Here is a 19,116-nt window from a genome sequence, read left to right as displayed (position 1 = left end):
GGGGAGAATAAAATAAAATGATAAAGTAAATCTAATCAGTAATATTTAAGAATGCTACAAGTGACATTTTTATTAGTTGGGATTTGAAGTGTATTTGGGATTCTCAGTTGTCTTTCTTGGGGAATTTGAAAAATTGAAAATGTAGGTGCATATGGAAAATGGCGGTGCATAAAACACTACATCTCTAGTACTAATTAGTATTTTCAGAATGTCAGAATACATTTTTAAAGCTTCAAAAAACAAAACAAAACACCACACAAAACACAACAACAATTAGACACTGAGACACTGTTTAGGGAATTCCCAGTAATTGGGGAGAAGTCTTGGCATACTTATTCAGCTTTTCTTTCTTCTGCTGGGATATCCCAATCTGCAGGAATGACTTCCCAATCTCTAGGGATGACTTCCCTTTTCACTCAACACAAACTCACTCCTTCTTATTCTCTTACAGACCGAGTCCTGCCCCTTGCACAGGTTCTCTCTTCTAAATCTTCACTTGCATACCTTGGCGTCCTTTCAAGCACAGGTTCTTTAAATCTGGCATTTTTTTCCCCTTAAAACTCAGCCAGTAGATGTCTCCATTACTCTCTAATAGCTAAGACCTCTGCAAGTAGGTTTTAATCATTTATTTAAGCAACAAGAAGGAGGATTTGATGATTTGCCAAAAATGAGCAGATGCTGGGGAACACACGTCTCCATCCTACGTCCTTCCCCTCTGGTTTAAGTCAGAAATGAAAACTCCTTTCTCCCTCTTTTTCAGGCAAAAGAAAAGGCTGATTGAACTAAGCAGGCAAGGCGCCAACTCCCTCCTCCTCAGTACGTTCAAGTTTCCTTTGCTCTGAGCCACAAAAGCTCTGCTCTCCCCACCCTCCCGCCCACCTCATCCCACCCCCTCAGCTTTTAGAGTCATCGGGGAACGCGAGTGGGTGAAGAAAGGACTCAGCGCTGCTGCATCTCGCGCCACCGCCTCCTCAAGCGCCTCCTCTGTGCCGCCTCGGATTCAGCACTGGACAGCTCCCGCCCCATTCCCAACAAATAGCAGTCGGCTGATTGACAGAGGAGTCGACCACACAGGGAACAGGACGACTTGAAGCCGCCCTACAAGGGTTTGGTTGCGGCCAAACTGCCTCTTTAAAACAGCTTTCCTCCCGGCAGCAGGGAGAGGCAGGAGTGTGGTTTGTGGGCAAACCTAAAGCTTCAACTAACCAGCTGCCCGGCCCTCCGGACCCCAGAGGACAATCGTCTTAAGAGAAACCTTCGCTCTGCGAGGCTGGCTCCGGCGCTCGCGGTGCCGGTCTGTGTGTGCGCGCGCTCCGCGCCTCGGGCGAAGCGAACCGGGAGGAGGAGCCGAGCCTGGAGGCGGGAACGACCCGCCGCGGGTGAGATGATGGAGCAGCGTTTTCGGCGGCCGCGGCGGCAGCCTCAGCAGCACCAGCTCTTGAACACACCTCGATGAGAACGGCGGTGGGAGCGGCCGAGCAGAAAGACGTAAGCAGGCTAACTATAGCTGCCGGGAGCCAGAAGGGAGGTAACCTGTTCGGCCCTAGGCTGTGAGGTGCGTACACCCCCAGCCGACGCACCGCGGAGCGGCTGCAGCCAGCGTTGCCACAGGTGATTCGATTTCCTGTGATGGTAGCTTAGGCAGGGGGCCAGTTTTGAGACATTCTTATTTTAAAGTCCTTTTCGACTGGGTTGCCATCTGGAGAAGGGGGAAGACTCCTAGGCAAAGTCTTCCTGTTGATAAATTGACGACCACAATTTAAAAAGTGACTCCTCCCCTCACCTCCTCTCCTCTTTGAGAGAGAGGCAGATGGGAGCCATGGCTTATCCTTTACTCTTCTGCTTCCTGCTCGCTCACCTGGGACTGGGAGCTGCCGGTGCCAGCCGCGACCCTGCGGGACGGCCGGGTTTCCCTCGAGAGAGGACCCTGAGGGCGAAGCAGCACGCCCAGCAGCCGTCTCGAGCCTCTGCCTCGGACCCCTGGGCTCCGGGGAGCCGCTCCACCGACGGCACCATCTTGGCGCAGAAACTCTCCGAGGAGGTGCCCATGGACGTGGCCTCTTACCTCTACACCGGGGACTCCCTCCAGCTGAAGCGAGCCAACTGCTCCGGCCGCTATGAATTGGCGGGCCTGCCGGGGAAGTCGTCGGCTCTAGCCAGCTCCCATCCTTCTTTGCACGGGGCACTGGACACGCTGACACACGCCACCAACTTCCTCAACATGATGCTGCAAAGCAATAAGTCGCGGGAGCAGAACTTGCAGGACGACCTGGAGTGGTACCAGGCACTCGTGCGGAGTCTCCTGGAGGGCGAGCCCAGCATCTGCCGGGCGGCCATCACCTTCAGCACCCAGTCGCTGTCCGCCGCGTCCGCGTCCGCGTCCGCCCCGCAGGTCTTCCTCCAGGCCACGCGGGAGGAGAGCCGGATTCTGCTTCAGGACCTGTCCTCCTCGGCTCACCACCTGGCCAACGCCACGCTGGAGACCGAGTGGTTCCACGGCCTCCGGCGCAAGTGGCGGACCCATGTACAGCGGCGGGGCTCCAATCAGGGCCCCCGGGGCCTGGGCCACAGCTGGCGGCGCAGAGACGGGCTCGGAGGCGACAAGAGCCCTGTCAAGTGGTCTCCGCCTTACCTGGAGTGCGAGAATGGGAGTTACAAGCCCGGATGGCTGGTCACTCTCTCCGCGGCTTTCTACGGGTTGCAGCCTAACTTGGTCCCGGAATTCAGGTAGGGAGGGATAAAAAGATGCCAAAGCAAATCCTTCCCTCCAGTTTCGTGGGTGGGTGCGCGTGTGGGGAAGGAACACGTGGATGTGACACTGACGCCTCCCGCCCTCACATCAGAGACTGAGGCTGAGCGACACCCCACGCGGGCTCCTGTGCTTGGGGGCTAAAAGCGCCCCACGTTGGTCAGCTTCAGACACTCAGCGAAAGCTGCTCTCAGATCAGTGTCCCTGCAAGGAGCTAGGGACTGGGGAGTGGCGAGGGCACGGGTAGAGCCGAGGAAAACCTTTGATGTCCCACCCTTTTCTTCACTTCTTGGGAGAGCAGACAGCGGCTGCGAGTTCCCATCAGGGGTGATGCTGCTATGGAACCTGGGGGAACTTGGGGAGCTCCCTTGTGCCAGCCAGGCACCCAATGGCCAGCGCCGGATGTGAGAGAAAAGGGGCCCAGAGGAGAGAGAGAGTCCCTTATTCCTGCCACTTCAGGGTAGCTTTGCTTGCTTCCGATGTGTGTCGTTTAGGGCACAGGTCTGTTGTAATTCAGACAGCGCAACCCCCTTGGCACTTCTCTTCCCTCAGCAGTGAGTCAGTTGCAACAGCTCAGCTGTCTTCAGGATCCAGACTTTGCAATTTGGTCAGTTCCTTCTCCCCGTTTCCCTCCTCCCCGCAATCCACACCCCCTTCCTGGATCCCCTCGCTCCCATTCTCTGTGTCAGGCATACCTAAAAGTTCTCCTGCCCTTCACATTCTCCTGCATGTGGTAAAGGAACCCGGATGAGTTATTTTAGGGAGGGAGGGAGGGAGGGATTCTTCTGACCAAACTCACTCAGGGAAGGAGGGGACTTATTATGTATTCCCTGCCTCAGGGGACAGCATTTGTGGGAAGATGAGAATTTGCAAATTAACAGGTGGTAACACCTGCCCTGGGAAGAGCCTGATCTTTGAGGTGAGAAACTTCTAGAAGTAGCTCTTAAGAGTTGATATGAGGAAGGAACAGAGAGAGCAGAAACTCCAGAGGGCCACAGATTGACCAGAATCCTCCCAAAATTCCACAATGTGAAGCTCTGGAACGTGTGGTGGTGGGGTGTGTTTGTGTGTGTATGGTGGTGGGGGAGGGGGGTGGGAAGGGGGAAGGGTGTGTCAAGGTTGCTTCTGTACTTTTTGGGATCCTGGGCAAAAATGAGAAACACGTGTGTGTGTGTGTGTGTGTGTGCATGTGTCCTAATGCTTTGTTTGGCACAACAAAGGCAGGATACTGACTGGGTGAAATATACCAGGCTGAGTACTGGGTTGGCAAATGGGGGAGTCAGAAAGCTTCTTTGTCTTGGTACTGTCACTTACTGCTGAATGACGTCAAGTAAGATACTTAAACTTTCTGGGCCTCAGCTACTTATCTATCAAGTCAGGAAGTTGAACTAGATGGTCTCTAGGGAGCCATCAGTTATAAAATTCTGTAGCTTTTAATGCTGGCAACACTGGAGAAGGCATAAATAAAAACAACAACCCCCTTTGATTCTGTATGACCATATTAGGATGTGTGTGTGTGTGTGTATGCGTTTTCTATCTCTTTGAAAGATCTTGTCTTAAAACCAGAGTTACTCTTTCCTACTTTCAGGATAATCTCATTTCTTCCTGACTTCTGCAGGATCCTATTTAGTAAAAGCTGATCCATGCTTTGAATATTTGCCATATTGTTTGCTCAGAATAGGAAAGCTCAGCAGATGCCATTCACTGCCCACAAATGGTTTGTGACCTTCAGATAAACCCGAAAAGGGGGTCCCAGATCCTAGGATCAGTCAACCAATCTCCTTCCCTCCCTTCCTCCCTCCCTCTCTCCCTTCCTCCTTCCCTCTCTCCCTCCTTCCCTTCCTTTTTTCTTCCCTCCCTCCTTCCTTCAACATTTACTTTATGTCAGGTTCTGTGCTAACTGCTTTACTTATGTCATCTTAACTAATCCACACAACAACCCTATGAGTTAGGTTTTATTAGTTTCTCTATTTTACAGAAAGAGAACCTGAAGCACAGGGAGATTAAACTTCTTTTCCAAGAAGTTAAGTAGTAGAGCTAGTGATTACATACTTGTAACCACTATGCTAAATACTGTCTTGAAGGTGTCCTAGGATTGCTACATGTAATATAGTTGCTGCATAAAACTATGTGTATTTTTAAGCATAGACATGAGACTAGTAATGAGAGCCATTCATGTTCAGAATTATTTCTCTTAAGGCTCAGAAAGCATAGGTTACCTAAATGAACTCAGTGCCTCTGCCAGCCAAGAAAAAAGGCTGAGGACCCAAAGGGACTGAGGCTGTGAGGACTACATGCCCCCTACCTATTTTTTGGACTGCATTCAGAAAATAGTTTCCTCTTGTGAAGCCTCTTTAAGTGCTTTCATAGTCATCGATGGTGTTCTTTAGCCAAGGCATGAAGCCAGGCCATTTAGTGTCTGGCTTTCTGCAGAAGCTGGCTTGTCCTGGCGGCATGTATGAAGGGCAGAATAAGTGCTCTCATGTGAGTGCTTTTGCTCCATGTCCGATGCTTCTCAAATGCTGTATTGAGGATACACACAGATGTTAATTATAGGAACTGAAGAAACCTTAAAGAGATCATCAGATGGTGCCTTCTGTTGTTTCATAGATGAAGACACAGAACCAGAAAGGTGAAGTGCCGTGTCCAAAACTCACGTCGTAACAAAACAAACAGAATCCAGGCCTTCTGCCTCTGGTCCAAACTAAGACCGATATGTATATATCTTAATCATATTTTTTCTGGCTCTCTGGACCTTTGCACACAAAGTACCTATGTTGGGGGACATAGTTTACTTTATCATCTTTCAGGAAAAAAATTAACCCATATAACATAGCTGTTAAGTTTTAAGGAAAATATACATTATTTCACACATTTGAAAAAATATTTAAATGGGCCATTTTTGTTTTTTCATACTCACAAAAATCAAAGGTTTTTTGTTGATAACATATTATCACCTAAGATGTGTACTCTAATATTCTAAAATACAGGTAAATAATATTGTACAGTTATGGTAACAATGTAAACCTGAAACAGATTTTTGGGAAGTCATGATTAGGAGCTCTACTCCTGATTTTAAATACCTTTGAACCTGTAGAGTTATTTATAAAAAACCTTATCTGTAATAAAAAAATCCATTAATAGTGACTTCCTTATGGAAGAGAACAGGAGGAAAAACTTCATAGTTAAAATTTTCATTTAAGATCAGTTAATATTTTCCCAGGTCTTTCCCAGATTCAATCATTTAAATTATATTATATTTTATTTTTAGAGAGTGTAAATCCAAAACACGAAATTCAAAAGCAATGTTAGATCATGGTCAACTACCTTCTTATATTAATGCTTATCACTGTAAAACACCTCTCAGAGGTTTTATTCCTCTCTGTTTCAGAATGACACAAGTATCTTAAGTTTTAAAGTTTAATGTGAGTCTCACATGGGAAGAGAAATTTATTGTTAATTTCTTTCTTTTCAAAAATACTACTAGTTGCTCTAACTAAATGTCTCTTGAGTCTTTGGAAGGTTCTTTGGAATTCACTTGTGTTTTTATTTTTTTTCCATCTCATTTTATTTTTTAAAATATATTTTTATTGATTTCAGAGAGGGAGGGAGAAAAAGAAAGATAGAAACATCAATGATGAGAGAGAATCATTGATTGGCTGCCTCCTGCATGCCCCAACTGGAGATTGATATTGATAGGGGAATAAGATGTTGAGGAAGAGGAAGCTAAACAAATGTCAGACCTGCTGCTTGGTAAAAAGGCAATAGGGCAATGGAGGAATGATCACAACAGAATGAACATTGGTGTCACTGATTTGCTGATTCCTGAGGGGGTCACTTTATCTCCTTTACACACATACACCCACACACTCCATCAGTGATTCCAGTACAGATATCTGCTTTCAACAAAACAGGGCAATTTGCACAATATAAAAGAAATGACCATATTGCTCTAGGCCAAATATTTCCTATGTCTCTCTTGTAGGTCATGGCGGTGGTGAAGAGGTTACCTATAGGGATATCACAGAGATTTTACCTGTGTGGTAGATCAATGTGTTTTTAGATAACTTCTGCTATTGAGGCTTTTGAGTCTCAATTATTTCTTCTCTAAATTGAATAGTAAACTATATCTCCTTTGCAATTTTCTACAAACTAAATGAAGACTTGTCATCACATAGGAAGTTCAGTAAATATACTGCATTGTAGTTTCTGTCTTCTCAAATATTGTCTTCAGCTGAACATAAATGTTTTTAGTTTAGCTGTATTTATAGTAATTTATAATTTAAACTAGTGGCCAGGTGCACGAAATTCGTGCATGGAGGGGGGATCCCCTTAGCCCAGCCTGCACCCTCTCCAATTGGGGACCCCTTGGGGGATGTCTGACTGCCTGTGGGATCGGGCCTAAACTGGCAGTCAGACATCCCTCTCGCAATCTGGGACCGCTGGCTCCTAACTACTCACCTGCCTGCCTGCCTGCCTGATCACCCCCAACTGTCTCTGCCTGCCTGATCACCCCTAACTGCCCTCCCCTGCCAGCCTGCTCTCACCCCCAACTGCCCTCCCCTGCCGGCCAATTTGGTTCTGATTGGTCAGTTTCTATGCCAGTCAGCATCAAAAGCTCCGCCTCCTAGGCAGCCATTGGATCCTCACAGTTCACCCAGATTTGATTCTGATTGGTCGGTTTCTATGCCAGTCAGTGTCTCTGGGCCTATCAGAGAGGTGGGGCTGATCAGCAGCCCCTGCAGAGGCCCAGAGAGAAACAGAGATGCGGCTGCTGGCAAAGCCTGGAGAGAAAGAGAGAGGCAATGGCTGATCAACAGCTGCCACAGAGGCTGCAGATCAGACCCTGCCTCTCTCTTCGGGCTTCTCTCCAGGCCCGATCCACAGCCCCCTCAGCAGTCAGTGCTGGGTCGCTGTGCCCGCAGCGGTGGGCAGTCAGTGCTGGGTCGCCACGGCAACCCAGCACTGACTGCAGGACTGACTTCTGGTTGATCGAGCCTTTGGTCGTTTTGGATGTTACGGACCCTGGGTTTTTATATATTAGAATGATGGTTTAGTTTCATCCTTAATAATTGTGAAGGCTTGTAATGATTGTGGATCCTGGTGGAAATAATGGCCTTAGAAACAAATGTTGGCACTAGTCTAGGCCACATCCTTTACTTATGGTGTTACTATGGTCAGCAATTGCCTTTTAATCCTCAATTTCTTCATCTGTAAGTTGAGGGGGTTGGACTAGGTGACCCGTAGGGTTCCTTATAATCCTGAAAGTCTATGATTATGCACATCATCAATTATGTCACTTTAATTTTTAAGTTTTGTTTGATTATAATGCTGAGATCCATTAATATATGCTCATTTAAATGCAGTTCATGTTTATATATGTACTGAGTTTGACTTTATCATGGTCATTTATTCATATAATGTTTACAGAAAGCCTTCTCAATGAACACTGAGTTAAGTAAACACACACAAACACACATATGTGCACACATTGAAATGAGAACTCCATTTCAAAATAAAAATAAGCATGATCTGAGTTTCCAGATCTTAAAAGATCCCCTAAATTACTTAAAGTCAACATACTGCTGTATCACAGGTTTCCAAAAAAAGGGCCTCTGTATACCTGTGTTATTCCCCACAGGATAATCAATGTTTAGGCATTTTGGAGCACCTTAATCACTCTTAATAACAACCTGTTTCAATTTCCCTCTGTAGTTGTCCTTAAAATTTCAAAAAGAGGCATTTATTGTGGTGCAACAGTGGTACAACCTTACTTGACATTTTCTAGAACAAGCATTTGGGAGCAGATATGGGCTTTCTAAGACTGCTAAAAAAATAACAAGAGTGTATGCCTACCCTATGGAGAGGGAATGGGTGTCCTCACTGGACTGATTTTATAGCCTCAGCTGCTGGCTAACTTAAATTTTACTTTCAACTTCAGAAAGGCAACAGTCTGTTGCTCCTTGTCCAGGATTTTAAGGCTACTCTTTTCCAACATGCACTGTGGTTTTGATTATGTTGTAACACTAGAGGCCCGATGCACGACATTCATGCAAGAGTAGGCCTTCCTTTCCCTGGCTGCCGGCACTGGCTTCCCTCTGGCAACAGGGACTCAAGCTTCCCTTGAAGCCCCAGCTTCGTCTGGAAGGTCGTCCTGAAGGATGTCTGGTCTAATTAGCATATTATGCTTTCATTATTATAGCTATTGAGATGCCAAGAAGTGTGTTGTTGATTTATTTTCACTTGGTTGGTACAGAATCATTAGGGCTTTGTTTGTTTTCTCTTTTCAATTCTGAATTGGTATTCACAGCTAACCTAATAAAACAGTACATTGAGATTTTGATAATGTTGGCAGCTTGATGGCCATTATGTCAAATAGGCAGTCCACTGGTTGTGGGGAGAGTTTGTAGCCAACAGCATTATTAAGCTTCTTGCCCAGCACAGCTATGGCATATGTATTGGGGTTGGTTTTACTGGTCTATAGCCTTATTTGCTTTTCAGCTTCTAGTAAAAACAAACAAACATGTTTATATGTCATTTCTGCTTTGGCTGGGCATTTATTCATCTCAGTTTTTCTTCGTACAGGGAAAAATTTGACCTATAAAAATGTTTAGCTGGATAAGCTGTTCTATGAAATGCCTTTTCAATTTAGGAAAGAATTAATCCTTTTGGCTAAAAGTCTTTCTTAAGTCACTCCACTTCACACACCTTTTCTACAATGCCAAACTTAGTATAGCAACCAATACTGGCTTTTCCCCCCAAAGTATATTATAGTGCTTCAAAGCAATCACAGGATACATCTACAGTTGACCTTTGAACAACACGGGTTTGAACTTCATATTCCACTTATACACATATTTTTTTCAATAAATACTGTAAATGTTTTTCTCTTCCTTATAATTTTCTTTGTTTTTTTAAGTGTACAAACACCATATGTGTGTGTGTGTGTGTATATATATATATATATATATATATATATATATATATTATATATATAACATACAAAATATGTGTTGCTTTGGCTGGTGTGACTCAGTTGGTTGAATGTGGTCCCATGCACCAAAAGGTCACCAGTTCAATTCCTGATTAAAGCACATGCCCAGGGTTGTGGGCTTGATCCCCAGTAGGGGGCATGCCAGAGGCAGCTGATCAGTGTTTCTCTCTCACATTAATGTTTCTCTTCCTCTCTCCCCTTCTCCTCTTCCTATCTCTATAAAAAATCAGTAAGAACATATTTTAAAAATGTGTTAATCAACTGTTTAGGTTACAAGTAAGGCTTCTGGTCAACAGTGGCTATTAATAGGTAAATTTTTGAGAAGTCAAAAGTTATATGCAGATTTTCTACTGCATGGAGTTGGGGGCGTGGTCATGACCCCTACCCCCATGTTGTTCAAGGGTCAACTGTAGTTTCATTACCTTCATTATAGGTAAAATGTATAAAAAACACAGAATTAAATGTTATTTGACCTTCAAATCATTTTCCCTAAACAAAAATACTATTACCTCCCTTTTTGTCAAAGGAAGTCTCTCTTTCGTAGTTAACTAATACTTCTAATTAATTGAGATCCAGTTAATTTTTATTCATTATAATATCTGTTGTAACTTTCCCCCATTTAAAAACTATAATTATGCCCCTGGATCCGAGTGAGGCTGGGTCCCGGGTCCGGGTGAGGCCGTGGGCCCCTGGACCCGGGTGAGGCCACGCGACCCTGGGTCTGGGAGAGGCCACGCGCCCCTGGGTCCGGGTGAGGCCACGCGCCCCTGGGTCCGGGGGAAGCTAGATCCCGGGTTCGGGTGAGGCCGTGTGCCCCTGGATCTGGGTGAGGCTGGGTCCCGGGCCCGGGTGAGGCCACGCGCCCCCGGGTTCGGGTAAGGCCACGCGCCCCTGGGTCCAGGTGAAGCTGGATCCCGGGTCCAGGTGAGGCCATATGCCCCTGGATCCGGGTGAGGCTGGGTCCCGGGTCCGGGTGAGGCCGCACACACCTAGGTCCGGGTGAGGCCATGTGCCCCTGGGTCTGGGAGAGGCCACGCGCCCCTGGGTCCGGGTGAGGCCACGCGCCCCTGGGTCCGGGGGAAGCTAGATCCCAGGTCCGGGTGAGGCCATGTGCCCCTGGATCCGGGTGAGGCCACGCGCCCCTGGGTCTGGGAGAGGCCACGCGCTCCTGGGTCCGGGTGAGGCCATGCGCCCCTGGGTCCGGGTGAAGCTGGATCCCGGGTCCAGGTGAGGCCATGTGCCCCTGGATCCGGGTGACGCTGGGTCCCGGGTCCGGGGGAAGCTGCGCGCACCTGGGTCCAGGTGAGGCCACGCACCCCCTGGGTCCAGGTGAGGCCACGTGCCCCTGGGTCCAGATGAAGCCGTGCCCCTGGGTCCGGCCGAGACCCAACCAGAGGGAATCGAACCTGCATTACCACCATTTGTCCACCATCCAGAGCAGAGGGGTCAATGCCGACATGTACACTTAAGGAACTGGAGGACATTGATATTGGGTCTCAAAAGAACTGTTGGTCCAGAAAGAAACTCACTACAGACTGATTCATTTGACTGTCAGCATAACTATTATTGCTCATCTCACGTTCAGTTCATATAAGTATATCTCTAGTGACACATGATCTCGCTCATCTAGGGGAAATGATGAACAACATAGACTGATGAACAAGAACAGAACCAGAAACAAGGAGGCATCGATCGGACTATCGGGCCTCAGAGGGAGGATAGGGGAGGGTGAGGGAAGGGGGGAGAGATCAACCAAAAGACTTGTGTGCATGCATATGAGCCTAACCAATGGTTAAGTTCAACAGGGGGTTGGGGCATCCGTGGGGAGGGGTGTGGGATGGGAATGGGGGATGAGGACAAATATGTGACACCTTAATCAATAAAGAAATTAAAAAAACACACAAAAAACTATAATTAGATAACTAGTTATCTGTCACAACATCCCCCTATTAAAAATTATAACTATAATTTTCCCCATAGAAATACTATATAATAGATTTTAAAATTTTTTTCTGTTTAGTCAGAAAAGTACTTAATGTATCTATAACTTGAAAGGAACCTTAAAATTACCTAAGATTTTGGTTTATTTCTTTAAGCTACTTTTTTCACCATTCATGTGTTCTGTGCGATGTGTATGCCTTTTAACATATTTATAGAATAACATAACACATGGCTTTTATCTGAGGAAGAGGAAAAGGCATTATAATATAGTATAATACATTTTGTTTTCAATTCTAAGATGCACCTTTTTTTACATTTTGATGTCACTCAAATTGCGATGTCTTATGATTGAAGGCATGTCCTTTTCAATTGACATACATTTCCTTTCAGTGGTACACAATAAAATAGTGTATCTTTCAGTTAATGGAATTTTATATTTGATTAACTATGGTATTAGGAAATGGGAGAATAAATTTCAAGGTCTCTCCAACTATAAAGTTCTTTTATCCTCTATAAGTTATCAAGGTGCAGCAAAATACTGTATGCATATATGGAAATAAAATCTAGACCTTCCTGCTGTATATGACTTAGATTGTTACTTATCTTCATAATTTTCCTTAGAAACACAAGCTATACTAAAACATGTAACCACATTTTAAAATGTTTTTGTTGATTTCAGAGAGAGGAAGGAAGAGGAAGAGAGAGATAGAAACATCAATGATGCGAACCCCCTCTGCGAGGGGGTGGGCGGGGGTGGTTTGAGCTCACAACAGGGCATGTGCCCTGACTGGGAATCGAACCATGACCTCCTGGTTTGGGCCACATTTTCATTTTAATGTATGTGAAATATATAAAATATTGGGCCAGAAAAGCTTCAGAAACTTTCATCTTCAGAATAGGTGAGGTAAGGATTATCAAAATCTTTCCCACACCAAGTGGCAAAGCATTTCACTCACTCTGTGGGAAAATGCCTAGGACAGTGCCAGTAAAAGAGCACTTGTAGATCAAACATAGAAAGGAATAGCTCTGTCTTTCCTTCTAAAGTGCTGAGAAGTGTCAGGGTGGAAATAAAACTTTATGGTATAGCCATGTAATTGGTTTTGGTTAATGAGATTTATGTGGAATCCTGGAGGTGAGAGTTTTTTCTTTCTCTTTTCTAGTTAGCTGCCTGGAATGGAATAAAGAGTTTGGTTTTCCCCTTGTTTGATCCTTCAGACCATTGTGTCAAATAGTGTTTCTCAACCTCAGCATTACTGACAGTTTGGGCCAGGCAATCTTTTATTGTGTGGTCTGCATTGTTCATTGTAAGATGTTTAGCAGCACCCCTGGCCTCTACCCACTAGATGCCAGTAGCAACCTCCCTGCCCAATGTGCCAATCAAAAATGTCTACTAACATTGCCAAACATCTTCAGGAGGGCAAAAATGCCTATGCTCAAAAGTTGCTGGAGTAGAGGGGACACATATAATTGTTCTATTCTGGGGCTATCTTTATTTTAAGGATTCTATATGTATGTGTATGTGAGAGTATATGTGCGTGTGTATAAGTTTGCCGAATCACATTTCTATTTATTTATTCATTTACATACTTGTTTTTTTGGAACATAAGATTAATGCACATATAGAACCTGGAAAAAAAAGAATGTGAACCGGAAATTTCTCATGGATCAATGGAATGTTAAATACTAGTAATTTAAATTTATATGTCATCAAGACTCAAAAAGAACTGGCAAAATTATTTGCAGAATCTGTTGCTAACATGGTTTCACTACTTCTATGGTTACATGTTTTATATTTCAGGTTTCCCATTAAAGTATTCATTTTGGAGAGAAAAATGTGTGTGTGTATGTGTATATACATTGGGGGTGATGGCATTTTTGAAAGAAGCCATGTTTTTTTACTCAACATTCTGGGAAAGCTCCTTTTTGGAGAATTAGAATTTTAGAAGTAAACAGGATTTTAGAGATCATATAGTCCAATTTACTTTTGCTTTTACAGGTGAGGAAATTGAGACCCAGGGATGTGGTGACCACTATTTATACTAGCTATGGCTGCAATGAATTGGTAGTTTATTAATAGGCACAAATAAAATGATTCTGAGTCACCAAGTAAATGTTAATTTATATTCTTTATTCACTGGTCCCAAATCTGGCTGTGCATCAGCTCACTAGAAAAATCTGATAATATATTCCCAGGCCCTCCCCAAACAATGTGAACGAGATAATCCAAGGTATGGGTTCAACAGTCTTATTAAAGACAAAGTCTTTGTAAATTAGAAGCAGCTTAAACACAAACTTGGGAAAAAGTAAACAGTATTTGAAGTACTTTTAATCCATTTTACAAGATTTTAAGAATAAAAATTAAACACTGTAAATACTTAGCAACTTCAGCTGCAGGTCATTCTGGATAGCTGAAGTATTCCAATATCATGAATAATCCTATTGGTAGGGGTAGAACGATTAGCAGGTTCTTTATGAAGGCAGGGAGATCACAGGCACTCCACCTTGGAATGGTGAGTCACTTTATTTTGGGTTCTTCTGTGTTTCCTCACCTTTAAAATAGGGGCATTCATTGGAGTGGCTGTCTCTTATTATTATTTGTCTCTTTATAAAAACACTAGAGGCTCCGTGTACGAATTCCTGCACAGGTGGGATCTGGCCTGCCCACCCCAATCAGGGCTGATTGGGTGGGGCCGGCCAGAGAGAGGGGCCATGGGCCAATGGCTGGCTGGCCCCGCCCCTTGGTCAAACTCCTGGTTGAACTCCTAGTAGAACTCTTGGTCAAGGGGACAATTTGCATATTAGCCTTTTATTATATAGGTCCTATGTCCCCAATCAGGTCTACATGTCTTTCAATTGCAAGGACCACATTTTATGAAATCCCATACTCAGTGCCTTGCAAATTTCAGGGAGGCAGTATGGAAGAGAGAAAGGGTTTGGGATTATAAATTTAGATTTCAATCCATGAGCTTCCACTTGCACTTACTGTGTGACACTGGGCCTCAATTTCCTTGTCTGCAAAGGGTGTAGAGTACATCGTCATAAAGAGTAAACAAGCTTATATATGTAAAGAGCTTAGCATAATGTCTAAAATGCACTATTTTAGAAAATTATAGAGTATATATGGTGCTGGGATGTAATACTGAAAAATGACAGACAAAATCCTTGTCCTCATGGATTTTCTTTTGTGTGTGTGCATGGGAGGAAGATAGATAATAAACAAGCAAAATAGATATCTATACTAATAAAAGTGTAATATGCTAATTAGACTGGACAACTTCCGGACAACCTTCCAGACATCCTTCTGTACAAAGCCATGGTGGTGGGGCCAAGGCAGAGGTGGTTAGGTGCGATCAGGCTGGCAGGGGAGAGCAGTTAGGGGGATCAGGCCAGCAGGGGAGAGCAGTTAGGGGGATCAGGCCGGCAGGTGAGCAATTAGTAGCCAGCAGTCCCAGATTGCGAGAGAGATGTCCAACTGCCGATTTAGGCCCGATCCCAGATTGGAGATGGTGCAGGCCAGGCTGAGGGGACCCCCCCCCCCCCCAATCCCGCTACACAAATTTAGTGCTCCGGGCCTCTAGTAAGAAATAAGGTTTGATAGAAACATGTGCTATAAGTAGATATATAAGATAATGTGGTAGAGAATGGCAGAGAGGTAGGGTGGGCTTCAGACCTCTCTGAAAAGATGACTTTAAGTTATGAAATAAAGGATGAGAAGGACACAGCCATGGAACAAACTGAGGTAATCATGTTTCAAATAGAAAATAGAAAAGAACAAAGGCCTTGAGATAGGAATGAGCTTTTAAGTGCTCTAAGAATAGAAGAAAGTCAGTGTTGCTGGAATGTAGTGAGGTGGGTGATGAGGCAGAAGAGTAAGGTATACAGAAGGTGTTCAATAAATGGTTAAAATGTTGTGGTAAATGGTTAAAATGTTAAGTGCTTAAAAAATGTTCTACCCCTGTAATAATATGTAAATTGTGGATGTATTTTCATTTTCCCCCCCCTTGGATAATTTTATTATAAAGTTCTTGTTTTATTTTGTCTGCCTATTTATCTTTCCTCCTTTCAGCCTTGGCCTTCCTGCCCCGGACTCCCCCAGTTTCTCTGATGAGATTTCAGTCAAAGAATAAGATATTTCTAGTTGTTCCATTCTCTCAAATATGAAGAGATTAACTGGAATATTTGAAAGGTAAAAGAGGTAGAGGTAGAAAACCCAGAATTTCTTGGAAAAATCAGTTGGATGTTTTTCTTGCTCCCTGACTTAAACTTGTAAAGTGAACCACTTTCCAGACACAGAGTGCAGGAGAATAAGGGGAGAGGCACAGCAGATAAACTCATGGGCAAAACCTTCTCTCCCCCACATGGCCCCCCCCGCCCCCCCTGCCCAGCTTGCCTAGGATGACATCCTGCAGGTCCCTGACTTCTCTCAAGCTGAGGGCTGGCAGGTCCCATCATTTGGCATTCTCTGACACACTCTTCGTTGCCTTTTATGGTGAGGTCTAAGATGGTGAGGTCTAAGATGTCGAGGTGAGGGGTTGTCTGAAGAACTGCCAGAAAGAGGCACAAGGTGCAGAAGTCAGATCAGAAGAGCCAGAAGCAAGACCATGAACATTTGGGACATTAATTTGGAGGTGGCAGTCTTTGCATGACAGGAAAACAAGTACAGGCAGAAACATATCTCTAATGAAGCATATTAACAACAGGAAGATAGGATTATGGGTTTTAGGAAATAAAATCACCATTAGTTTCTCCAGTTTGATAAGTGTGGAATTTAGCTTCTTTTTAGTTCATTTTTCTTTTCCCTACTCTCTCCATTGTTTATTAATTATACTAGAGGCCCGGTGCACGAAATTCATGCACTTGGGGGGAGGGGGGGGTCCCTCAGCCCGGCCTGCACCCTCTCACAGTCCGGGAGCCCTCAGGGGATGTCCGACTGACGACTTAGGGCCTAAGCCAGCAATAGCTAAGGAGGTGGGAGAGGCTTCCGCAACCGCCACTGCGCTCGCCAGCCATGAGCCTGGCTCAGGGCTTCTGGCTGAGCGGCGCTCCCCCTGTGGGAGCACACTGACCACCAGGGGGTAGCTCCTGCATTGAGCATCTGCCCCCTGGTGGTCAGTGCGTATCATAGCGACCAGTCGTTCCGCCCTTAGGGTCAATTTATATATTACCCTTTTATTATATAAGATTTTTTCTATTGGTTACCCTGATTTTTGCATCCATAAATTTTAAATATTATATTCTATTATTTTCTTCCTTCACTCTCCTACTCCTGTTGCCTATTCTAATATTTTTAGATAATGAAAGATGATAACATTTATATTCTGCCACTATAGTAAAAAGAAAAACAAAAAACTTCTATGCTTTGTCCATTAGTTGCCTCTAAGAATTGAAACTTGAATAACTGATTCTGTGCCATTTTCAGAACATTCAAAATTTCAAGGTCTAATAGGATTATCTCTCCTTTTTATTGGATCAGTTATTTGCTCAAAACGATGCAAACTCAGGTCATGCATGTCTGCATTGAGACTTCCCAAGTATTTCCCCTCCTTGCAGTTGCCAATTGCCTTTCTTTTTCTTGTAAGAGAAACAAAAAGGGACCATATGTTTTGCCTATTTCTAGGATCATCTTCATCATTCCATTTGTCAAGGAATAGTTACATTTTTATTGATAACATTCTTCTTGGATACCCATAATTTGTACAAGTTGCTTTAGGTCTTCTGCAGAATATTTATCATAAAACTATTTTCCAATTTTTGAAATTTTAGATCCAACTATGTGTTAGATCCTCTTATTTCTAGAATTCTTTTTCCCCCCCCACTCCCTAGAGCACAATTTTAAATACATTTTTGGAAAGGATCTGTGGAAGGTAAAATTTTAAGTCTTCCCAAGTCTGAAAATGTCTTTGTCTTCATGCATGATTGATTGTTTGTCAGAATATAGAATTATGGGTTCAAAGTCATTTTGCCTTCAGAATTTTAAAGACGTTATATTGTTGTTAGCATTCATTTTGCTGGTAAAAAGATTGATGTTAACTTGATTTATTATATCTTTGTAGCTAATCTTTTCTCTTCATGGAAACTTTTAAGATATATTTTCCTTTTTGTTGAAGTTTTGAATATTCATGATGTGCTCAGATGCAATTCTTTTTATTCATCAACCTTACCACTTAGTTGGCCCTTTTAGATTTCTCCACTCAGAGATTTCCTTTTATGACTGCTTATAATTATTTCCTCCTATCCATTTTCTCTTCCTGGAACAGTTAGGTATTTGGCTTCCTAGACTGATCTCTATAATTCTTAACTTTTTTGGAATTTTCCATCTTTCTCTCTCTTTTTTTTTTTACTTTACCTTCCAGGAGATTTTCTTATTTTCTTCTTCCTTTATAAAAATTAAATTAGTTTTCATTTGTCAATCTCTTTTAATTTCCATGATCTCTTTCTTGCTCTAATTATTTCCTTTTCACAACTGTTTGTTAATTTTCTTAAATTTTTTGTTAATGTTCTCATTTTTTTTTGAGAATATAATAAAAACATCTATTAAATTATCATCGGATCCCTGAATTATTCTGTTAGTTCCAGATTCAGTTATTTTGCTTGTTCATACAGGTTCTTCTCCTTCATACTATCAGTTCACTCCAGTGTGATCCTTAACTCATCAGTTTATGATTAGAGGGATAGGTTAATTTATATAGCTAGACAGCATGCATTCTTGTGACAGAGGTGGAGACCTTGATCCTCAGTAGACTCTTGACTATCAGGCTTCATTCACTTTTGATGCCTGAGAAGAAAGTTGGCAATCTGTTGCCCATCCTAGACCTTTACTCTATGAGAACTAAACAACTGTTCTAGAAGTTTTAGCTCTTCTCAGGCATGTTTTTCAATGTCTTTACAGAACAGCTCTTGTTTTTAGCTTGGGAATAAATGCAATCACTGCACACAAGGAGTGGGTGTGCCAACTCGGGTAACTGCATAGAAGTCCTTCAATTCACCACCAACTCTACTGGAAGAGTAGTTTCCACCTCTGTCCCCACCTTCTCCCGGTGTGTTCTGGGGTTAACTACTACTACCCTGGTTTATCATTAGTATGATCCTAGAGAATTGTGACAAATATTTGGTCAGCTCTTTCTCTTCATTCATTCCCTCTTGTACTTATTTACAGCTATTACAGTTGAATGTGGACCAAAGAGGTAGAGATACATATGCTTACTCACCAACTTGAATAATAACTCGAACTCAGATCTTTTGACCAGTCTTCTTACCCTTATACCTATGAGATGGACATCATATTCAACTATTTTGCTTATTCAGTATGTGTTTTTAGGCAAATCATTTCACCTCTTTGTGCCAAACATTTCTTAACTATTATTTAGGGAGAATGATATTGACCATATATTGTTACAATATAAATTGAGGATGATAATATCAGTCACATATA

At 43.5% G+C, this 19,116-nt stretch overlaps 1 protein-coding gene across 1 annotated transcript in view; it reads left to right on the top strand.

Moving 5' to 3' along the window:
* Window positions 1-1,810: 1,810 nt before the first annotated feature.
* GPR158 (G protein-coupled receptor 158) overlaps window positions 1,811-19,116 on the top strand; it is a gene marked incomplete at both ends in the record, with an annotated part of 416,922 nt that continues 399,616 nt past the window's right edge. The window contains one exon of the mRNA XM_079773765.1: window positions 1,811-2,727. Within this exon, the coding sequence (XP_079629891.1) occupies window positions 1,811-2,727 (917 nt within the window). The remainder of the gene's footprint in view (window positions 2,728-19,116) is intronic.

Source organism: Cnephaeus nilssonii, assembly GCF_951640355.1.
Source record: "Cnephaeus nilssonii genome assembly, chromosome: 1".
Lineage (NCBI taxonomy): Eukaryota > Metazoa > Chordata > Mammalia > Chiroptera > Vespertilionidae > Cnephaeus > Cnephaeus nilssonii.
This window is presented reverse-complemented; position numbering and strand designations above follow the sequence as displayed.